This window comes from Lutzomyia longipalpis, chromosome 4 (genome assembly GCF_024334085.1).
Source record: "Lutzomyia longipalpis isolate SR_M1_2022 chromosome 4, ASM2433408v1".
NCBI classification, from domain to species: domain Eukaryota; kingdom Metazoa; phylum Arthropoda; class Insecta; order Diptera; family Psychodidae; genus Lutzomyia; species Lutzomyia longipalpis.
The window spans coordinates 23,891,886-23,912,403 of record NC_074710.1 but is presented as its reverse complement, the minus strand read 5'-3'; the positions used below and the strand labels follow the sequence as shown (position 1 = coordinate 23,912,403).

Genomic DNA, 20,518 nt, shown 5'->3' with positions numbered 1-20,518 from the left:
TTGTCCCTAATCCAAACACAAAACTCTTCAAAAGATCTATGAACTACCTCGCTCCTCTAATTGTTAATAATCACAATAGTATACTAATATCTATTTTAAATAGTTTAAGACTTTGTTATTATACTTTAAGTACTTAATACGTAAATAAACTTATCTTTAATATGGCCGTTTGAAGAACTTTTGGAATATTTGAAACTTATTTTTTCGTTGAAAATCAATAAAATTTATTGAAGCGGATCTTTTAGCAATGTGAAGATATTGGAACTTTTATCAGAACTCTTATTCCAGGTGTGGAATATAACCTGGAATAAGAGTTCCGATTAAATATGGTCACAGATTCGATACACCGGCTCGCGCATGTGGTCTTGGAATTAGGTTAGATTTTTCATTTTATTGGGTTGTGATATTAAAATTTTACTAATAAAGGCCTTCGTTACGGTCCGGTTTCTCTATGCGGATATGTTTTCCATCAATAGATCCACAACCTGCAATCATCAATAGATCATTTAATCACGCTACATATAAAATGGATAAAAGTATCTGTACAATGTTTCGCAGATTTCATAGATTATACGGGGTGGCACATAAATTAATGCACAACTTTCCAAGTAAGTAAGAAGATATTAACCCTCAAAGTCGTGCATTAATTTATGCGCCCCTGAATACAACATAAAAATAAAAGCATTTATAACCTGAGCTGCAGATTTTGGTTGATAATTCAAGCGACGGTCGCTGTCAATTGAATGTATTCTGTATTATTCCAAAGGATCTCTCGATATTTTTACGTCTCAAAATTTTATATGCTTAGATATTACGGAAGAGAGTAAGAAATTACCACTTCTACATTGATGCTATGGTACATCTTACGGTTTCTGTAAGAGCAAGGATGACGATCTGTCACCGTTGACTAGCTGACGTGCCTGTGATTGAATTGATGGTACAGGCGTAGAGCATTTTTAATATCTCTTCACACAATCTTATGCATACAATAAAGTTGATGTTGTTAGCTCACTCTTGTACGTCTTAAATAAACTTAAGTTTTTTTTTAAGATCTGTTAAGTGCTCTTAAGAATGTCTTAAGTTTTCTTAAGAAAAACCTAAGATTCCTTAAAACATATTAGGGAACTTCGCCCTTTTTTGAAAATTTATTTTTATAAGTTTATATAAATCTCTGGACTGTCGCACTACCAAATCGCTACGCCGTACTGAAATTCATACTGAAATCAACTTTGCACTGCGTTTGCCTACTGGGATATAAAAAGTGTCCAATGAATTCGTACTCGGCTTCATTCGTAAAGTATTCGTGCCTCCACGAAAGCTCCCGAAGCATTTAAAGTAAATACAGTGGGACCTCAGTATAACGACCTCTCGAATGTACTCGTCATATTCTTCATAGAGAGAATAATAAATCCGAGGCGTCGTTATGTGGAGTCCACTGTAAAGAGAAAAAGGTTATAAATTGGCAAGTTGTTGTCTGACCAAGTTCAAATCCTTCTCCAAGTTCCTCCAGCAGTGTTTTGTGTTTGTGTGTCAAGGGAAAATCTCTACGTGGGTGGAAAATGCAGAAAGTACCCAGCATCGTGTTGAACAATGGCAAGAAAATTCCGCAGCTTGGACTCGGAACTTGGGGCGTGAGTACTTCCGGTTTAGCCGGCATTTTATCTCTGTTTTTTGCGCACTATTTTTCGGTGTTTTTTCACGGCGATGGTGTATTATTTCCCACCGGGATGGTTCTTTGGTGTTCAAAGGGGTTGAATTGAGAATATCACCTATAAAATCGATAGAAAAGTGGGTGGAAAATGCATTTCAAATTGCTTCCATCGATCATGCCGAAGAGGCAAACATTGAAGCAATTTGAAGCAATTTTCCCGGACATTTTCTCCATAATTCACAATTATTTGCAATTACCAACGACTTCAAATGATCCTTGGAGGATTCCATGAGCTTCCTACGACACGAAGGGAAAAGGGAAATCCTTCGAGGGCGTGGGAAAAAGCGCGCCAAAATGCAAATCAATCCATGACGGCTGCTCCCCCCATTTGCCACTGCGGGGGCCTCCTCAATTGAAATCTCCCACAAATTAGATTCGATAGGGAGAAAGAGTGTTTTGCTCCGGGAATAAATTGCATTAAATTGGGCTAATTGTGGATTTTTCCACTCTGGGCGACACCGAATGCCGCAGTACTTTAAATTGAATGGAAATTTCCATTGATGGCGCGAGTTCTTGTGCTGTTGTTCTGCTTCCACGCAAGGGATGAGTCGTCGTGCGAAGGGCATCGGTGATTATTGCATAAAATTCAATTAAAATCAATTTGTTTTCTTCTTCATGGGGTCACCAATAACCAAATTGGGGTATTCTTGGGTCTTATTTGCAATTTTCGGGAAGTCTTTTTGGTCCCTTTCAGTAAATCTCGTTCTGATTAAGATTTCCCGGATGTAGGTGGAGGAAGTGACGGAATTTCTTTGATTTTTTTGGGCGGGAAGCTACACTTGACCTACTTCCGTTGGCGTTTGATCGATTTTTGTACGTTATTTATGACAATTTGTGCTTAAATATTTGAATACATACTTCAAGGATTCGCCACTAGAGCTAAAGTAAACAAACTTGGCGTCCTTTTTTATTTATGTATCAGAATTTTATTAATTTTTCTCTTGTTTTACTTCATTATTATTTGCCTTTGTAGGGATAATAGATTTTATTGAAAAGGATTAAAAGCAAATGACCTATAAAACTCTAAGCTGTTTATTCTAATTATTTCATATGAGTGATAATGAAAGAAATCCGAGAAATCATGTTTCTCTTCCCTTCCAACGCGTTTATTTTTGTAATTCTGGTTAGAAACTCAAACATTTGAAGTTTAACATTTGTAGTTTAAAATATTTTTTGTTAAATTGACATATTATTATGTGAAATAAATAAATATGGCGTCTTTTCCTGATTTTATTTCAAGAGATTTTATTAATCTTTAGCGACACGAGACCTAAAAAAAAAACATGGCGTCATACTTTCTTACTTACCTAACCTAACTTTCTCCTAAAATGCAACATTTTAGCTCCTGATTCTCTATTTTTGGCGTCAAGTTTGATTTTTTTGTTTTCCGCAAAATATAAAACATGTACTGAAGTCATTTAACGTTGAGGATCAGCGGCTGGATTTAATCTCAAATGGAAGTGCTTATCAGAGTGCGAGAGAAAAAAAGCCGGGAACGCTAACAATTTGCTACAATTAGGAGTGATTACGAGGAAGAATTGAAGAGAAGATGTCTTTAGCAATGTGAAGGGGGTTACATTCTGAATGGAGTTTCTCTTATCAATTTCTTTCAATAATACTCGAAATATATCTATCAAAATTTCTAAAACATTTGTTTTTTATCAGAGCTGCGAGAAAAGACTTGCTTTCGTACGCATTTCGCCGGGTTTTTATTCACAAAAGTTACGTGATTTTTTGTCATTTTGAATGTGATAAGAAACATCTATGTGGAGTGGGAAGAAAGTCTCTTATCTCTTACATGACTTGTTAAAAGTTCTTTTATATGCACTGTTTAATAAGTTAATACGTGACCTTGACATTTAGTTTTTTGACATGAAAATAAACAGGAATGTCAAAATTGTAAACAACACCACATAGAGATTTTCAATGCAGAAAGAAACCCCGTAAAGTGGCATAATTTAATCAATCGCTTAGAGATCTTTTAGAGAATTTGAGAGCAAACCCAAAAATAGTCACAAAGAAATAAAATTCTTAATAAAAAACTCACAAATTTCGTTTTTTTTTAAAATTAGTCTCCACCAGGAGAAGTTACGCGCGCCGTAAAGGAAGCAATTGATCTGGGCTACCGTCATATTGATTGTGCCTTCGTCTATGGGAATGAGCAGGAAGTCGGTGAGGGTTTAGCAGCCAAGATTGCCGATGGAACGGTGAAGCGTGACGACGTTTTTGTCACGAGTAAGCTGTGGAATACCTTCCATAGCCGCCATCTTGTTCGTCCAGCTCTTGAGGCGTCTCTGAAGAATTTGGGACTGGAGCAGTTGGACCTCTATCTCATCCACTGGCCTATGGGCTATCAAGAAGGTGGAGATATTTTCCCCAAGGATGCCGATGAGAAGACTCTCTTCTCTGACGTTGATTACATTGAGACATGGAAGGGCATGGAGGATTGCTTGAAGGCTGGACTCACGCGTAGCATTGGGTTGTCCAACTTCAACATTCGTCAGGTGAGTTTTTTAAAGAATAAAATGTTAGAAAAGATTTTTTTCAAACTTCTTGCACAAATTACGGAGCGATGGTGTTGGGACGTTTAAGCAGTCACTAAGAATTCAATTTTAGTCTTATTTATAAGTAGGTCAAAAAATCAATTTTAATGCTAAAATTTTATTATAAAAAGTTTTCAAACGGAGTTTTTAAATGTTATAAAAAATATAAAACGTTAGAAGGAAAGGTAAACAAAATAAATTATATTTCAAATTAAATGTCAATCGTTAGAAAATTAACATAAATAACGTTTTGAAATATTGTACGTTAAAAAAAATAAGAAAACTTGAAAAAAAAATTATCAGTCGTTAGAAAAGAAGCGTCAGACGTTAAAAACTATCAATTGCTTGGAAAAATGTCAAATTGAGGAACGAAATCTTAGATTAAAATCTCTGACGATCAAAAAACAACGTTAAACGTTTTAAAAGAATCGGTAAACCTTCAAAAAGGAAATGTCAAACGTAAAAAAATATATTATACCTTAGTAAACAAGCGTCAGACGTTAAAATAACGTCAAGTGTTGGGAAAAATGTCAAATTTAGAAAAGAAAGGTCAAAAGTTAAAAAAAATTAAATGTCAAAAATCATACGTTAGAAGAGAAATATCAAATAGATTTTTTTTTTCTATTTTCGACGTCTTTGATATAAAGAAATATCTAAAAAAAAAAAAGAGTGCTGAGCACAGTACTGCGAAGTACTTAGATTATCTGTCATCCCCTTTAAGTTATCATTATCCGCCAAAAAAGGAAGAGTAACAAAAAATAATTTAACCACAAGTTGCGTCTACCGCAGACCTAACATTGTTAGCCTATCCTAAAAAGAATGCAGAAAAGCTAGATCCTAACCAAGGGGTGTTTATCTGGCGAATATTTAGAATATTTTACTGAATCATCCGAATCTTGACGAATAATCAGACTGATGACAAATAATCCGAATGTTGACAAAAACATCGAAGCTTTTTGAAGAAAAATCAGAATTTTGACGAATAGTCTGAAACTTCTTGACGAATAATTCTAATCTCGACGAACAATTCGAAATTTGACGGATAGTAGGTACAAATCTTTTTGAATAATTATCGGAAATTTATTAACGAATAATTCGAATCTTCTAAGCAAATGTGTCGAATCTTGACGAATAATTCTAATTTCGACAAATAATTCGATTCTTGACGAATAGTTCGAATCTACTTGAAAAATAGTCTGAAATTTTCTTAGCGAATAATCCAATATTCATAACAAATAAACCGAATATTGACGAATAATTTGAAGATTTTCGTTCAGATAAACGCCTCTTGATCCTAACCGCTTGTATTTAATTCAACTTTAAATCCAATTGATTTGTAGGTTGAACGTGTACTTGCTAGTGCAACGGTGAAGCCAGTGATGAATCAGATTGAGTACCATCCGTACCTCCATGACAAGGAACTCAGTCAATTCTGCCGCTCAAAGGGCATTGAGATCACCGGGTACAGCCCTCTTGGTTCTCCGGCTCGTCCGTGGGTCAAGTCGGACGATCCGGTTCTCCTTGAGGAACCCAAAGTCATCGAAGTGGCTAAACGCAGCGGCAAGACCGTGGCGCAGGTCCTCATTCGCTGGCAGCTGCAACTTGGTCACATCACCATTCCCAAATCCACGAATACGAAGCGTATTCAGGAGAATTTCGATGTGTTCGACTTTGAGCTGTCGCAGCAGGACATGGATGACCTTTCAAGCCTCCACAGGAATGAGCGCTTCGTCCCGATGACCATGTAAATTGCTTTGAAATTTTTTTTTTGTATGACCATCACTGTACCCACTCATGATGGAATTTTTCTTCTAGGTGTGCTGGTCATAAATACCACAGCTTCGAGAATAACGAATTTAAGGATTAAATAGCATGCAGCTTAAGAGAAAACGTTCATTGGCACAACAAGATGAGGAATTTCAACACAATTTGTATTAATTTGATATTTTCTTTTGCAATAAAGTCGAATTGTAACGGATAAAATTGTTTAAAAACATCTCGTCAGGGGCTGTATTTTCTAAGAGTGAAAAACTCTCGTGATAAACTCCCGAAGCCTTTTTGTGGGGAAAAATTGAGGATAAACTCCCGTTAGATTTTCCCGGTTTTCACATTTCTTTTAAAGCGCTAAAGCCTTCAGGAGTTTATCACGGGAGTTTTTCACTCCTACAGAATCCATGCCCAGGAAAGGAAATGCTTCAGAAAAAATCTTCGTTGATAACTTAAAATTCAAATTTTATTTTAGAACGGCATTTTATAAGACGGGCATGTTGAGAAAAAAAAGTATCAACAATTTTACGGCGAAACGCGACGCCCCAATTAGGTTTTTTTAGCTCCCCTGACTAGCCTTCGAGGCATGTGAGCCCCGTGGAATGCGGGTGGTGTCCCCCATGACGGACGGCTGGGCGGGTGGGGGTTTGGATGGCACGTGGGAGGCGTCAGACGCCGCCACCGGGGGCGAAGCATTCGTCAAAGAAGCGCCCCAGTGAGTGGTAGAGATGTGGACGAACACCAGCAAGCCCGTGATCTTCATCGGGGTACGTGAGCTGCTTGAAGGCCACGTCGTTCTGCTCAAGACTCCGGGACAGGGCCATTGCCTGCTGGTAGTGAACGTTGTCGTCGAGAGTTCCGTGAATGAGGAAGAATTTCTTGGAGCGGAAATTGGCGTAAAGGGTGCTCAAACGGGATCTATCGTACCCATCTCTGTTGTCTTCCACCGTCGGAAGGCCCATGTAACGCTCCGTGTAGATTGAATCTGCAAGGAAATCAATGAATTTGATCATTTTAACGAAACATTTTTCATATTTTTAACGTTTAATAGAAATTTTGGATTTAGTAATAATTTTCCGGAAAACGAAAACTATAAGATTTACTTAATAAATGACTCCGGAAATTATTTTTTATTCTTCCGAAAACTTTGAACACTAAAAAAAAGGACATTTTTTTTAGAAAATTAGCAAAAAGAAATCTAAAAAATTTGATTTTTTAATAATTTTCCTATAAAATGAGTCCGGAAATTATTTTCTATTCTTCCGGAAGCTTTAAACAATAAAAATATAAACAATTTTTAAGAAAATTAGCAAAAAGATTTAAAAAACTTCATTTTATAATAAATTTCGATCATACCTATAAGTTAAAGTTATAAAATGTATTTAAAATCCTTAAAACCCTTTTACAATAACTTTGGAATGTTTCGGAAAATCTAGATGTTTCAGAAACTTCCGAAAATTTTAAGAATTATTGTTTAATTAAAAGATTATTGGTGAAATCGGTCACAAAATATATTTATATCTACATCTACATTAATTTTTTACTTCCTAAAATTTTCAGTTTCTTTATTTTCCGAAAAATCCACACTTGAGAAAAAATAGAATAAAAAAATGTTCATGTTTTGATTCTGAAAACTTGACAAAATCGACAAAAGCTCAAATATTAGGTATTTATAAAGTACAGACAGCAAGTAAATTTTTCGATATTGTAACCTAAGTATTTTTCCGGAATTTCCTAAAATTTTTCTGAAAGTCCGAATTTCAAAACTCTTTCAATCAGTCAAAATAAGATCTCAGACAACATTCTTAATATTATTCTGTAAATAATAATTTAACATTTTCGGATTTTTCCGGATTCTTTCCGGAAGCTAAAATTTAGTGAAAGAAACATCTCTAAACTCACCGTAGTAAGTCCAATCAGTTACAGGTGCCACTGAAGCAGCACAATTGAGTACTTTTCCATTCTCAGTGGTATTTCCATCCCTTGCAAGGGCCATTGCACTGGCATAGCCACCATAGCTCCATCCCCAAATCCCTGTACGTGTGCTATCGATAAAGGAGTGCATTTGCTGCAGTTTTCTAGCTGTCTCAACTTGATCTTCAACCTCAACTGAGCCTAGATTTCGGTAGATTTGATGGAGGAGCTTATCACCTCTCAGTCCACTTCCTCTCCCATCAATTTTCGTGTAGATCACAGATCGATTAACCACCAGGAAGGCACCCCAGTCCATGGACCAACGATCCACGACATTGTACGAATCCGGACCGCCGTAGACATCAATCAGCATTGGGTACTTCTTTGAGCGATCAATATTGGGTGGTAGGAGCATTAGGACTTTGGCTGTAAATCCGCTGTCCAGGGTGATTTCGTGCTTCTCAACTGTTGGTGTGAGGCTTTTCTCCAAGAGTTCCTTGACATCCGGATTAGATTCCCATTCAACGGAATGCGTCAGTGTGACGTGTCCTTGGGCATTTGCTTCCCACGAATAGAGATCAACACGCGGTAGGATCGGTCCGGATGCGGTGATCGTTACGAATTGTCCTTTAGGTGCGAAAGTGGCACTAAAGTAGGTATGACCCTGACTCTCAGGCAGATCACACGTGATGCATTGCATCTGTGCACCTGCTGAAGCTCTGATTGCATGCAGATGAAGGTGCTCTGAGTTAGTTTCTGTGTTTGCCATGAAGAAGATCACATTTGACGTTGAGTCCCAGTAGAGGACTTCAGTCACCACAAATCGGCCACTTGTGACAGATCGTGCTGTTCTCGAGGCGATATTTAGGATAGTTAGGTGACGGTAGGAACCTGCATCACCAGCTTGTGGCTGGGAGGCAATGAAAGCTAGTTCAGTGCCATCACCATTCGTGTGTGGAGAATCAAAGAATTCCACCCAACCATCTGGTGAAGTAATAGGTAGGACCTAGAAAGAATTATTTCCTGGATTAGTTTTTCAGAAAAACTAAAAAAAATCTTTGAATGATTTTCTGTATATATTTTCCGGAAAAAGTAGTCCAAACTACTTCTCAGCAGAAGGAGTGATTCCATATTTCGCCTTAATGAAAATCAGTATACTCGTCGCGAAAATTCGGAATTTCCGAATTGTTCCGGAAAAGTATTTTTGATTCATTTAATTTTTCAATACTTTGAAAATAAAAAAATTCTGTGTTAAAATGTTTCGTAATTTTTCCGGAACCCTATAGGATAGTTATTCTCATTATCAAACGTTTTGAAAAATTATTTTGAAGTTCCGAAAATTTTGTAAAATAATTTTAATATGATGTTTTGTATCTGTTTTCCGAAAAAATAGAATATTTTTGTATAAATTTTTAAAAAGTTGGTGGATTTTAAAATTTATTTAAGTTATCGGATTTTTTCCGAAACTATAAAACCTGTAAATTAAAAACATATTTTTTAATAAAAAAATGTTTGATAATTTCTTGGAAGTTTCTTTTTTATTTATTAGTTTTTAGATTCTTTAATTTTCAAGTTTCAGATATTCCGGAAATTTTTTATGTTCCGGAAAAACTGAAAAAGTTAAATTTAAATTTTTAAATATTTGCCTGATTCTTCGTTGGAAGAAAAAGGCGTTTTAATTTTCTCGCTCACTCTGTACTTGAACCGGAGACTTAACGGATACGAGCAGAGCATTCATGGCTCTACAAAAGAAAAAACTGTTCTAAAAAATTTAGGAGTAAACTTACAGTCTGACAAGCTCCTGTATTGGCGTTGCAGGTTGCAATGTAGCACCTGTTCTGAACTCTGTTCATCCAGACGGTCACAACGGTCTCACTGGTGGCCCATTTAACGGCCGTAATGAGGTGATCCTCAGCAGCGACTTCCTGTACCACTGGCAGGTTCACAAGTTCCGGTCGTCCCTCAGAAATACGTCCCAGATCCACAGCATGAACTGTGACGGTGGGATTGTTTGTTCCCGCTTTGGGGTAGTGAATAGCAATGCCGGCTGTGTACTGGAACTCCTGATTTCCCGGTGGGCCATAGTAGGGGATGTGCATGAGTTGCGTTGGGGTATCGTCAAAGTGCACAAAGGCCAAATGCTGACCATCCGGAGAGAACCAGAGGGCTGAATTGGACGAGAAGACTTCCTCCTCGTACACCCAGTCCGGGACTCCGTTGTAGATTGCAGGATTAGCATCGAAGGTTATCTGAATGGGAACTCCTCCAATTGTTGGGAGGTAGAAGATGTTGTTGGCGTGCACAAAGACCAACGCATTGGTGGTTGGATTCCACTCGGCGTACATTATGGGAACCTGGAGACCACCAACTGTAACCGGATGCGTTGTTCCCGTCTGTAGGTCAACAATGTCGTACAGCGCAAAGAAGCTGTGCCGGAAGATTTTCTTGTATTGCGTCGCAACGAGGAGGTAGTTCTGATCTGGAGACAGATCAAACTTCACCCCCTCAGCTAGCTTCTCATTCTGCGTGCTCACCAAGATCCTTCGGCTCTTTGCCGCAGCATCGTAGATCACAACATCCCCACCATCATCACGGAGGAGCACGTGGTGATCACTTATCCACGTTCCGTTGAAGCGTCGTGCCGCTAAACGTCCCGTGAGGACGTCATCGAGATCAATTGGGGTTTTCTCGGTAGATGGCTCTGGGTCGTCTTTACCCGTTAGCAGGACAACGGGCACGATAATTGCAACGAGGATCACAACCACAACTGCGGAAATAATTCCTATTTTCTTGTAGTTCCATCTTCTACTGCTGGAGTTGTCCATCAGTTCCTTAAATAAAAAAATAAATAAATAAATTAGTTTTAAAAAATATTCATTTTTTTTTTAATTTTATAAAATTGGAAATGTACGCTAAGGGGTGTATTCAGCGACCAAGATATCCAAGAAGAAGAAATTCTTGAAATATCAAGAATTTCTTGTTCGCTGAATACGATTCAATATTGGGCTAGATTCTGTCAAAAATCTTTTTTTTTTTATAATTCGGAAGTTAAAAGATTTTTGGAATTCTATGAAAATTCTTATTAGATTTTGACAGTTTCTTTTATTCTTTAATCGATTTTTAAAGGAAAATATCTTTTCCGGGCTTTTTATTTTAAATTTTTCTAAGTGTTTTCTAGAATAACCATTCCCTTGACAACAGAATGATCTTAAAATGTCAACTGTCAAAATCTTACAACAACATTTAAGAAACTTTAAATGTTCCGGTCAAATCCAGGGTTATTCGAAATCTTTCATTTGGAGTTTAATTTGATCAAAATCGAACAAGCCGTTTTCGAGTTATGGTCGATTTTTGATGAAAAATTGTGCCGGCCATATTGACCAAACGGCTTGACCGATTTTTAAAAATGAGATATCGTTTGAAAGGTCCTAATAGTCCCTACAACATACTAAAATTTCAGACTTCTATCTATTGCAGAGGCTGTGTTATAGGCAAAACAAAATTAGGGAGTGTTTCAAAATAACGAATTCTAACCGTTTTCAAACATTACAATTCAATTAATCCCCTATTGTTAAGTAACTGATTATATGTACCCTCAATGAATACTATCAAGTCTTGTATTTCTAAGCAAAAACACTTGATAATCTTATACGGTGTAAGAGCCCATTATCTCGCGTGCTAAAAGTGACGAATTTCAGTGCGCGAAACACCTTCTTTTATCGCTTGTTAGACCAATAAATTAATCAAGTGGCTAAAAAAGGCGAAATCGATAAGACAGCTCAAAAAGACATGAAATTATCTCGCTCTAAAATTTTTATTGGACATCAATATGATGATAAATTGATGTCCAATTCATCTTGACTCTGCCATTTGGGCATCGCAAGCAAAACCAAATTCCCTCACCCTGTCCAACTTTTCATCCACTTTTCCAACAACATCGTCTTGCACTTTTCGGGGCAATGCCAGGCGGAAGAAGGGAATGAGCGAGAGGACATTTATTGAATTACGTATGAAAATGTCATCTTGATGGGATTTTCCACTTTTCGCAAAATATATACGGGAGGATCAAAGACAATTTAATCAATCAAGAAGGACACAGAGTTTGAGCTCCATCCACAGGGAGACTGGTGTATGCCAATGGGATGCCTTATGAATATTTTAATTGACATGGCGAAAGGTGCGAGAGAATTTTCATTGGATTTTAAGCATTTATTTATATAGTAAATTAAGCTTTCAGTTTGCTTGTCACAAAAGCTCTCATTTTGTGCTTTTTTTTTTAATTCTTCGTCTGCTTTTTGTTTTTTTTTCTCTGCCCTCGCGGACTTTTACTTTCGACGACGCACAAGAAAACAAACTATTAATAAGAAAGATCAAACGAAGCTTGATGTCTCTACGATTTTTTTTACGACCAATAAAGATCATCCACCGCAGATCTTTTTTTTTGTCCAATTTCGCATCAAATGGCACTCAATTGCGAAAACATCGCAAATTTTGGAAGCATATATCGTGGGAATTTGGCGGTGTTTTCTTTTAAAAATTCAACAAAAATGGCAAAATTACCTAACAAGCCTGGAATATACTGTAAAAACAAACTATAAAAATGAAGTTAATTGATTTAAGATTTCTTCGTAGTTGTAAGATATTATATGCCAAGAATGAACCACACCTTCCACTGAAATTGTGGTAAGCCACTGTAGAATATAGATCCTTTGAGTATTGAGCAGCTTAAGGACCTAGATTCAGTCTCGAACAGAGACATCGTATAAGATACCCTTGGATATTGCTCGGTGTCTCACTGAGACAACCTAAATGTGGAATGTGGATTTTTTAAATGGATTTCAATACGTAATCAACGAGAAGTACATTCAACAGCATACGAGGCATCAATTACTTAAGAAACGTTTTAAGTCCTTCGATTCTAATCGACCAAAGAAATGTTTCGATTACCAGAAACAAGAATTGCTCTGCCCAAGGAAATCTGATTACCAGATGAGCGAAACAAAAGATTGCTTTCCTCGAATCGTGGAAGTGAAAGAGAATTTAACAAGATATGTCCTAATTGATCGGAACTATCAAATGTGCCAAATATTAGAACCAGAGTTCAACTAAAAATGTATTAAAATAATATTTAATTCAGTTCATTTTTTAGTGAAAATTTAATATTATTTTAATACATTTTATAGTAAAACTTTGATTCTTAATATTTGACACAAGTTCATCTTAAAATTTTAAGGAATTATCCTGGAAATGAACCCCACTCGTTCTTCACAAAATGTAGAGTACCCTTCAGAGCAATATTTTGCAGGAACTGCGGAGCTTCTCAAGAAAGTTTATAACTAGTGGGCCTCAAACTAGTGATTATCGAGAATTTTTCAAATCTGTTTTTAAGAGATTCATTTAAAAAAAAAGATTAAAGATTGTTATGTTCATATGTATGCTAAATCTGTAGGCAACAAGAAATGACTGCGATGAAGCTTCTCAACATAAACTACATAATAATTAAACAACACATATCTCAGGTACGAGACAACAACTGGCATACGAGGATGCGAGTACTCTAGGAGAGTATTCTTGGGCATTCCCCACAAACATTTCAAGACAGAAAATTCTTCATTTAGCACAAAGATAAACTTCTTCTTCAAAACTTTTCCACTAAAAAGTTTTTTAATGTGAAATTTTCTTTTGTACTTTTTACACAATCATCTCTTTCGCTGTAATTAAATGTTATATAGTTACTCCAACATTCTTTCACGATTCCATTTCAAAATATAATATTTTATTCGTCACGTTTAGTGGAAATGAAAAGCCGCGAAAAAACCTTTAAAGAATTGTCTTTGTAAAAATAAAGTTCTTTTGATTTGTTATTTATTTTTGTCTCTTTGATTTGTCTACAAAGTAGTTTAATGGATTTTCCGTTGAAGTACAATATTAAAACACCCAACAATGCACCTTTTTTTTCGTTAACTAATTGAAAAGTTTTGCTTTTAGTGAAGGTTTTATTGTTGGTATGTTTAAAGGCCACAAAATGATAAGAAAGACAGGAAAAATTTTGGAGGAGAAGAAATTGTGGGGAAGTCTCATCAGAAAGTGATAAAAAAAAAGCAACGACACTTTTTCGGTGTTGAATTTCTCTTTGGCCAATTGACGGTGCAATTGGACGTGAGGTGGAAGATCAATTTGTGCCTCATTGAGCACACTTCTGGCACGGAATGTATTCCGAAAAAAAAGTAAAATCAAAATGAAATGAGCCAAAAGAGCGGTTAAAACGATTTTTTTTCATTTGAATTTTGAGATGAGGAGAAAATTTAATTTACGCGCTCGCGAGAAGAATTTCTTTTACCTGATCACTCTGTGCCAGTTCGATGGATGTTCCTTTTGCTGAGGACATCCTTCATGCAAACACTTTGGACACTCCACCGGAACTAGGCTTGTCGTGAACCACCCGCGCTATTGATGGACCTATTAATTCACAATTTATGGCTGTCACGTTGGTCTGTTTTTTTTTCTTCTTCGTTTCGCTGTACTTCCTTATTCCCGAAATTCACAACACGCCGATGGGATTTTATATTTAGCTACCGCGCAAAGAAACTTCGTCCGGACCGTCTCGGAGTGGCTGGCGCTCGAGAAGGAGGAAGTCACACTGAATGTTCATGGAGTTCCTCGCTATGCGATTCTTGTGCGCGCGATCACCCAAAAGGGGCGAGCTTTGCGACTGAAATTCGTGTCAGGGGCTGATAAGCGGAGGCGAGACGTGAACTTTTATCAATTAAGTGAGAATATATTTTTTAAACTTATAGAGGTGATGCGGGTAAAGTGGATTGGTTTAGAATTAATAGAAAAAAAAATCTTTCTGTAATTTTCGTGCCATTTTTGATAAAAATTTTGCAAAAAAATCCTTTTTTACGGTGAAAAATTTGATTTTCTTGAACATCTTAAAATTAAATTTTACCATAATTCTTTCTTAAAGATAAAAGAATAATCGTCATATTTTTTAAAGAACTAAATAATAAAGAAAAGAAAATTTCAACAGAAAAACTGATTTTTAGAAAAAAAATAGTGCAGTTCTATGAATATTGTAGAGTTCTATAAAATGAAGTGTTTTACAAGTTTAAGAATTTTCAGATATTCTGACACTGACTTTCTAGAGCTAGACTATCTATTTTAAATAGAAACTTCGCAATTTTTTCTAATCCTTAGAAAAACTAGCTTGATCAATGCTCTATGAAAGTAATTCCCAATTCAATAATTCGTAAAATTATTACTTTCATAATAAAAAATAAATATTTTAAGTCAGTCAGGAAAAAAATGATCCTTCAATTTTTTTTAAATTGATTTTCGTCATAATCAAAGACAAATTTTAGATTTTTAGACTCTTAAGTAATCAAATAAAATCTCTTTTTTTAGTGAATTATATAAGAAATTTTTGATCAAATTCTGCTTCTTTTACTTTAAAATCGTCCCTGAAGAGTTATTTTAAATTGGATTCTGTTTATTTTAAAAGTAAAACAAATAATTTAATAAAATTAGTTTAGTCAGTTTAACTACGAAGTCACACCAAAACTAGTTCAAATCAGATTGCTTTGAAATTTTCAAGATGGTTTGGAGAATTTTGCTAAAGTACGTTTTATCCTATAAAGCCATAAAATAGACCTAAAATGATTATAAAAATGCTCCAAATTAAATAAATTCTTAAGAGATTTTAGAAAAACTCCTTTTTCTTTATCTTTTTCTCCTTAACTCTTTTAATTTTACATCAAATTCCGACAAAGCTTAAATTACAGATTCTTTGGGATTGATTCGGTCAAAAATCTCTTATTTTTTTTACAAGTTAAAAGTGTTGGATTAAGATTTTGACAGTTAATGTTATTAAATTATTCCATAAAACAGTCAGATAGCTCTTTAAAGAGTCCTGGAAATGTAATTTTTCTTTTAAAAACACGTTAAAAGAAACAAATTGTCAAAATCTTTGAGAATTTTTCTTACAGAATACCAAACATCTTTAAACTACTGAATTTTAAGAAAGAAAAGAAAATATTTTTAACAGAATCGACTATTTTAATGCATTTTAAATAAACGTTAAAATGAAGAATTTTCCCCTTTAACAAATATAACTTGCACAGAGCAGCTACTTGTTGGAAAAACAATGAAAAATTCTTTTCCTTTTCTGTTCAAAATGAACATGTTAAAAAAATTAGCATAAATACTTGGAATCGCATAGATGGAGCATTATTAAAATATGTCTGTGCTGCTATATATCTATGTGCAAAAAAACTATGCATTTTCCATGAGACATAGCGCAACATCCACACAACTTCCTGCTTTTCTGCACTACACTCTGTTGCAATTTGTAAAAGTGGAGCACATTTGGGTGAGGAGGATTTTTTTCTTGTTGTTGTTTCTGTCCTCAGTCTTATTCTGCACTTTGGCGCCCACGCAGTCGCCAATTGACCGCCCCCTTCACGGGTATGGGGAGACCTCTTATCACTGATTGAGCTCGAGTATCTCTTGCTGGAGATTAAAATTAAATTTTCACCGCAACGAGAGAGGTGTTCTCTCTCTCTCTTCTTGTCTTTCATAACACCTCACAATGGCATCATAAATTTTAATTGATTGCCTTCGGGTGGCGGGAACGACACGGGAATTCTATGTACATACATATTACAAAAAAAAGAGAATCTCTCCCATTCTCCACAAAAACTCAATATATAAACTTAAATTATCGCTGTCTCTTTAATTTTTCTGGTCAACCGTAAAAAAAAACACAATCAACAACAACTTAAAGTGATTGGCAAGACAGGTTTTTTGGTGGTACTCGAACAATGAGCGGGGATTTTTATTGCAGAGAGTGAAGGGGATTTTCCGGAAAATACACACAGAAGCACCTACCAAATTTCAAATTGCACTTCCACGTTGAGATCACAAAATTGAGAAATTTTCAAAAATAATTTAAAAAAAACGAAAGATGATGAATCTCTTTTAGAGGAAGCACGGAAAGAGCGCAAAAGATTGATAGATTAACCCGTCTTGGGATTTAAAGAACATTACTTGGCCGAATTCCACACACTTCCACACTCATCCAGTGACTGGGAGCTCATTTGCAGTGTGGCATGCCTCAACAACCGCCTGACCCACTCTCCACGAAGCGTGCTCTCCCGCCCGCCACGAGCACCACAGAGAGACGCTTTCAACGTTTGGAGAGAAAAAAAAGAGAGACTGTGTGGAGCTCTCGCAAAAGATCGACTATATTGAGACTCTTAATGCTTCATAAAATTTATCATGAAAATTTTCGGAATGAAATTTTGGATGAAATCAATGTTTATGCCGGTTATTTGTTGATGGTTTGTTGTAAAATACATCGAAATTTTGCATTGCCAACTGATTTGAATTTTCGGAAAAAAATCCGAAGATTTTCGGAATATTCGGAATGAAGTAACGCGATAAGAAAAGCTTCAATAAATTGTTCATATAATTTTCTTAAGAGAATTTCTTCTTAAAGTGATTTACAGAGTAGGGAGCTTTGGAAATTTTTTTTCGGAAATTTTCCTGAAAGTATGTATGAATGTGAAATATTTTCGGACTGAAATTTTGGATGAAATCAAATTTTAATCCTGTTCTATGCTGATGAATTGGTGTGAAATACATCGAAATTTTACATTTACATTTACCAACTAATTGGAATTTTCGGAAAAAATTCTGAAGTTTCTCGTAATATTCGGAATGAAGTAACGCGTTCATTAAAACTTCAATAAATTGTTCTTATAATTTTCTTTTGAAAATTTCTTTTCAAAGCATTTCAAAGAGTAAGAAAACTTTTGGAACACTTTTTCGGAAGTTTTTTTTTGAATGTATGTATGTATGTGGAATATTTTCGGAATGTGATTTTTTCAAATAAAATAATGCTTATTAAATAAAATAATTAAATAATAATTTTCAAATAAAATAATAGCATAATGCTTGATGCATGGAAAGGGAACTTAGAAGCATTAAGTTGTTTTCTCCGTTTTTTAGAATTAGCTACTTGGCCCATATTAACTGCATGAACTCCTTTTCTTGCCCTTGGGGAATCCTGAAGATAAGGATTTATGCAAATTGACTTTTTTTTAGCACGGTCGTTCCTTTTAAATTCAAATAAATACAATGCTTTACGGACGCGAAAGGATTAAAAAGTTAATTGCTTTAATTTTTAATTAAATATTATTTGAAATTTAAGAAAATTAAAATTCAGCGTAATGCCCCAAATGTTAAGAAATGGGTTAAAATTAATATTTCCCTAAATGGCTTAAAATTTTTTTAATTAGAAGAAATTCCCAAAATGAATGAAAGAAAAATTTTGCAAAACGCACCCCGGAAGTTTCATTTTGACTTTATTAAATTTTTGTAAATTAGCCAATTTCTCCCAATTTTAGCATAAACACGAAAATCCCTGTATGTAATTTTTTCTCACGTTCAAAAGTCGCGGAAATTGCTTTTACACCTTGCCGAAAAATGCACAATTCCGTGGAGAATTTGCATTTTCAAACCACACTTGTATTAATTTTTTCTTCATTAAAGATTAAACATTTTGTGCGCTTTGGAAATGTTGCGTGGAATATTGCTCAACGAAAGAGGTTGAGTGCTTTTTTTTTTGTTTAGCTTGAATATGAGAAGTTTTGTTGTGTTGTAGAAATTCCCCCGCATACAATTTCACTCTCTTCACAACACATTTATGTACATTTACAAATAATGCCAACCAATTGGTGCTTTCCGCCGAGTGAGCTTTCACTTTTTCGCGACTAGACTTGCAACAATCGCGCAGAGTCCACGTGGCCAGAACTTGATTTTCAATAAATATATTTTTTATTAAAAAAAATTGGATTAAAAGAGAAATTATTCTTGCACAAAACGTTAGAGGTTTTAAAGAAAAGAAAATAAGGAGAAATTTAGAAACTCACATCTTGTAGGGACCAGGCGAGCTTCATGTCGTTTACTTCGGGATCTGACTGTGCGAGGGGTTGATAAGTGCAACTTCCGGTGGGATGTTGAGCGTCAAATTGATTGTCTTTCCTATTGAAAGTCAGCAGCCAATGGTGCATTCTTCCACATGAGCGCGTCGCAGCGAAATTCCCGCAAAAATCTTCTTTTATCTTTATCTTTTCTGCAACTCACAAAGCACTTTTCTCACACACACAAAGATGAATTTTCTTGGCGCCAAAATTGCGCAAAAAAAATTTCCAATTGATCTATGCCCCTTCTGTGGCTAATCTTCTCTGTGTTTTCTTCCACAATTTGTGGCCTTCGACACTTTAGCACGATTGAGAGTTCCCTGTGGGTCGCATTCACTTATTTTTTTCGTACTGGAAAATCGTGTCGCACCTGTTGAAATGCGACCACACACAGGAAAATATGTTTTCTTTATGTTACGAGGTTCTATTTGTTCAAAAGTTGTCTGCAGCCAACAGCAGAGGATTACGAAGCCTCATTCTGCTTCACCTTTCCCCACGCCAATTTATTTATTTCTCTTAACTTGTTGGGTACTTTATTTTAATTTTAATTCCATCACACAACCTGTGCAAAAGGTCACACAGCCATTCTGCACAACTTTATTCACGATGATTGCGTGGCAAATATACAAAGTTTATTGTTAAAAAATCACTTTTAGAGAGACACGAGAAAATATTGTGTGTGACTCTCAGTGGAGCCTCAACAACTGCGCCAGAGCCCACAAAATACGAAGAGAAAACCCCCCTTTGAGGCGGCTGAAATGGAGAGTCCATTTGTGAGATTAACTCGTCTCCGGCAATGAGATGAATCTCCACGAAGCAGATCATAAATTCAAATCATCGCTCTCAGCATACATTTGAACCGTGTCACAGTGTTGGGGCACAACAGCCGGTTAATACGGTAGAAACATTCAAAGAAAATGCGCATGAAAAGTTAGCGGGATGTTTAAGATGTGTCTCTCACAGAGAACACAATCTTGAAGAATCTCGAAAAGAATTGAGAAAGAAAGTTAGAGAAGAAATTGATTTTTAAAGATGTTTAAAGGACGCCATCATGGCGGATGTAACGGATAAAAATTCAAATCGGAAGAAGCAAAAATACAAGAAAATGCACGGAAATTGTTTCAATTGAATGAATTTGTAAAACTTGGTTGTGAGAATATAAAAGAATTCAAGAAGATTTTAAAGAATTTTTCGAATTATCTAATTTTATTTTTATAAATTATCATGGCGGATGTAACGAATAAAAATTCAAATTGGAAGAAGCAAAAACTATAAGAAATATGCCTGGAAATGGATAGAAAGGTTTACAAAACTTTGTTGTGAAAATCAGAAGAATAAGAAGTTATTCAACTAGACTTTGGAGAATTACCTGAATTATATTTTTCTTCTTTTCATGGCACACATAACGATTAAAATTCAAACCAAATCAAAACAAAATTGAGACCGAGGGATCTTTGAAATTTCATTGCATGAATTGTCTAAGAGTGAAAAACTCCCGTGATAAATTCCTGAATGCTTTAGCGCTTTAAAAGAAAGGTGAAAACCGAGAAAATCTAACGGGAGCTTATCAGGGATGTATTATTTTTCTTATAGGGTCATGC

The 20,518-nt window shown here is 35.6% G+C and overlaps 5 protein-coding genes across 7 annotated transcripts in view; 2 read left to right on the top strand and 3 right to left on the bottom strand.

The window, feature by feature from the left end:
• LOC129795035 (probable asparagine--tRNA ligase, mitochondrial) overlaps nt 1–20,518 on the bottom strand; it is a 1,173,171-nt gene that overhangs the window by 355,318 nt on the left and 797,335 nt on the right. The gene's annotated exons all lie outside the window — the stretch shown is intronic.
• LOC129794972 (mucin-2-like) overlaps nt 1–20,518 on the top strand; it is an 826,140-nt gene that overhangs the window by 220,260 nt on the left and 585,362 nt on the right. The window lies entirely within an intron of this gene.
• The window catches only part of LOC129795002 (sodium-dependent nutrient amino acid transporter 1-like), an 899,230-nt gene that overhangs the window by 355,318 nt on the left and 523,394 nt on the right, over nt 1–20,518 (bottom strand). The gene's annotated exons all lie outside the window — the stretch shown is intronic.
• On the top strand, nt 1,424–6,237 carry LOC129795062 (aldo-keto reductase family 1 member B1-like). Its single transcript, XM_055836091.1, has 4 exons — nt 1,424–1,631; nt 3,784–4,215; nt 5,595–5,998; nt 6,070–6,237. The coding sequence occupies exons 1-4, from the start codon at nt 1,560–1,562 to the stop codon at nt 6,119–6,121; spliced, it is 960 nt and encodes a 319-aa protein (XP_055692066.1). The 5' UTR covers nt 1,424–1,559; the 3' UTR covers nt 6,122–6,237.
• LOC129794989 (venom dipeptidyl peptidase 4) lies at nt 6,466–19,624 on the bottom strand. Of its 3 annotated transcripts, none has more exons than XM_055835970.1 (5): nt 16,822–17,020; nt 14,276–14,666; nt 9,723–10,766; nt 7,924–8,941; nt 6,466–7,006 (listed from the first exon to the last, which is right to left on the bottom strand). In XM_055835970.1, exons 2-5 carry the CDS (start codon nt 14,321–14,323, stop codon nt 6,690–6,692), a joined length of 2,427 nt encoding a protein of 808 aa, XP_055691945.1. In that variant the 5' UTR covers nt 14,324–14,666; nt 16,822–17,020; the 3' UTR covers nt 6,466–6,689. The 3 variants fall into 3 exon arrangements, with proteins under 3 accessions (XP_055691945.1, XP_055691947.1, XP_055691944.1); XM_055835972.1 differs by having other exon boundaries at nt 14,276–14,394; XM_055835969.1 differs by lacking the exons at nt 14,276–14,666; nt 16,822–17,020 and adding an exon at nt 18,867–19,624.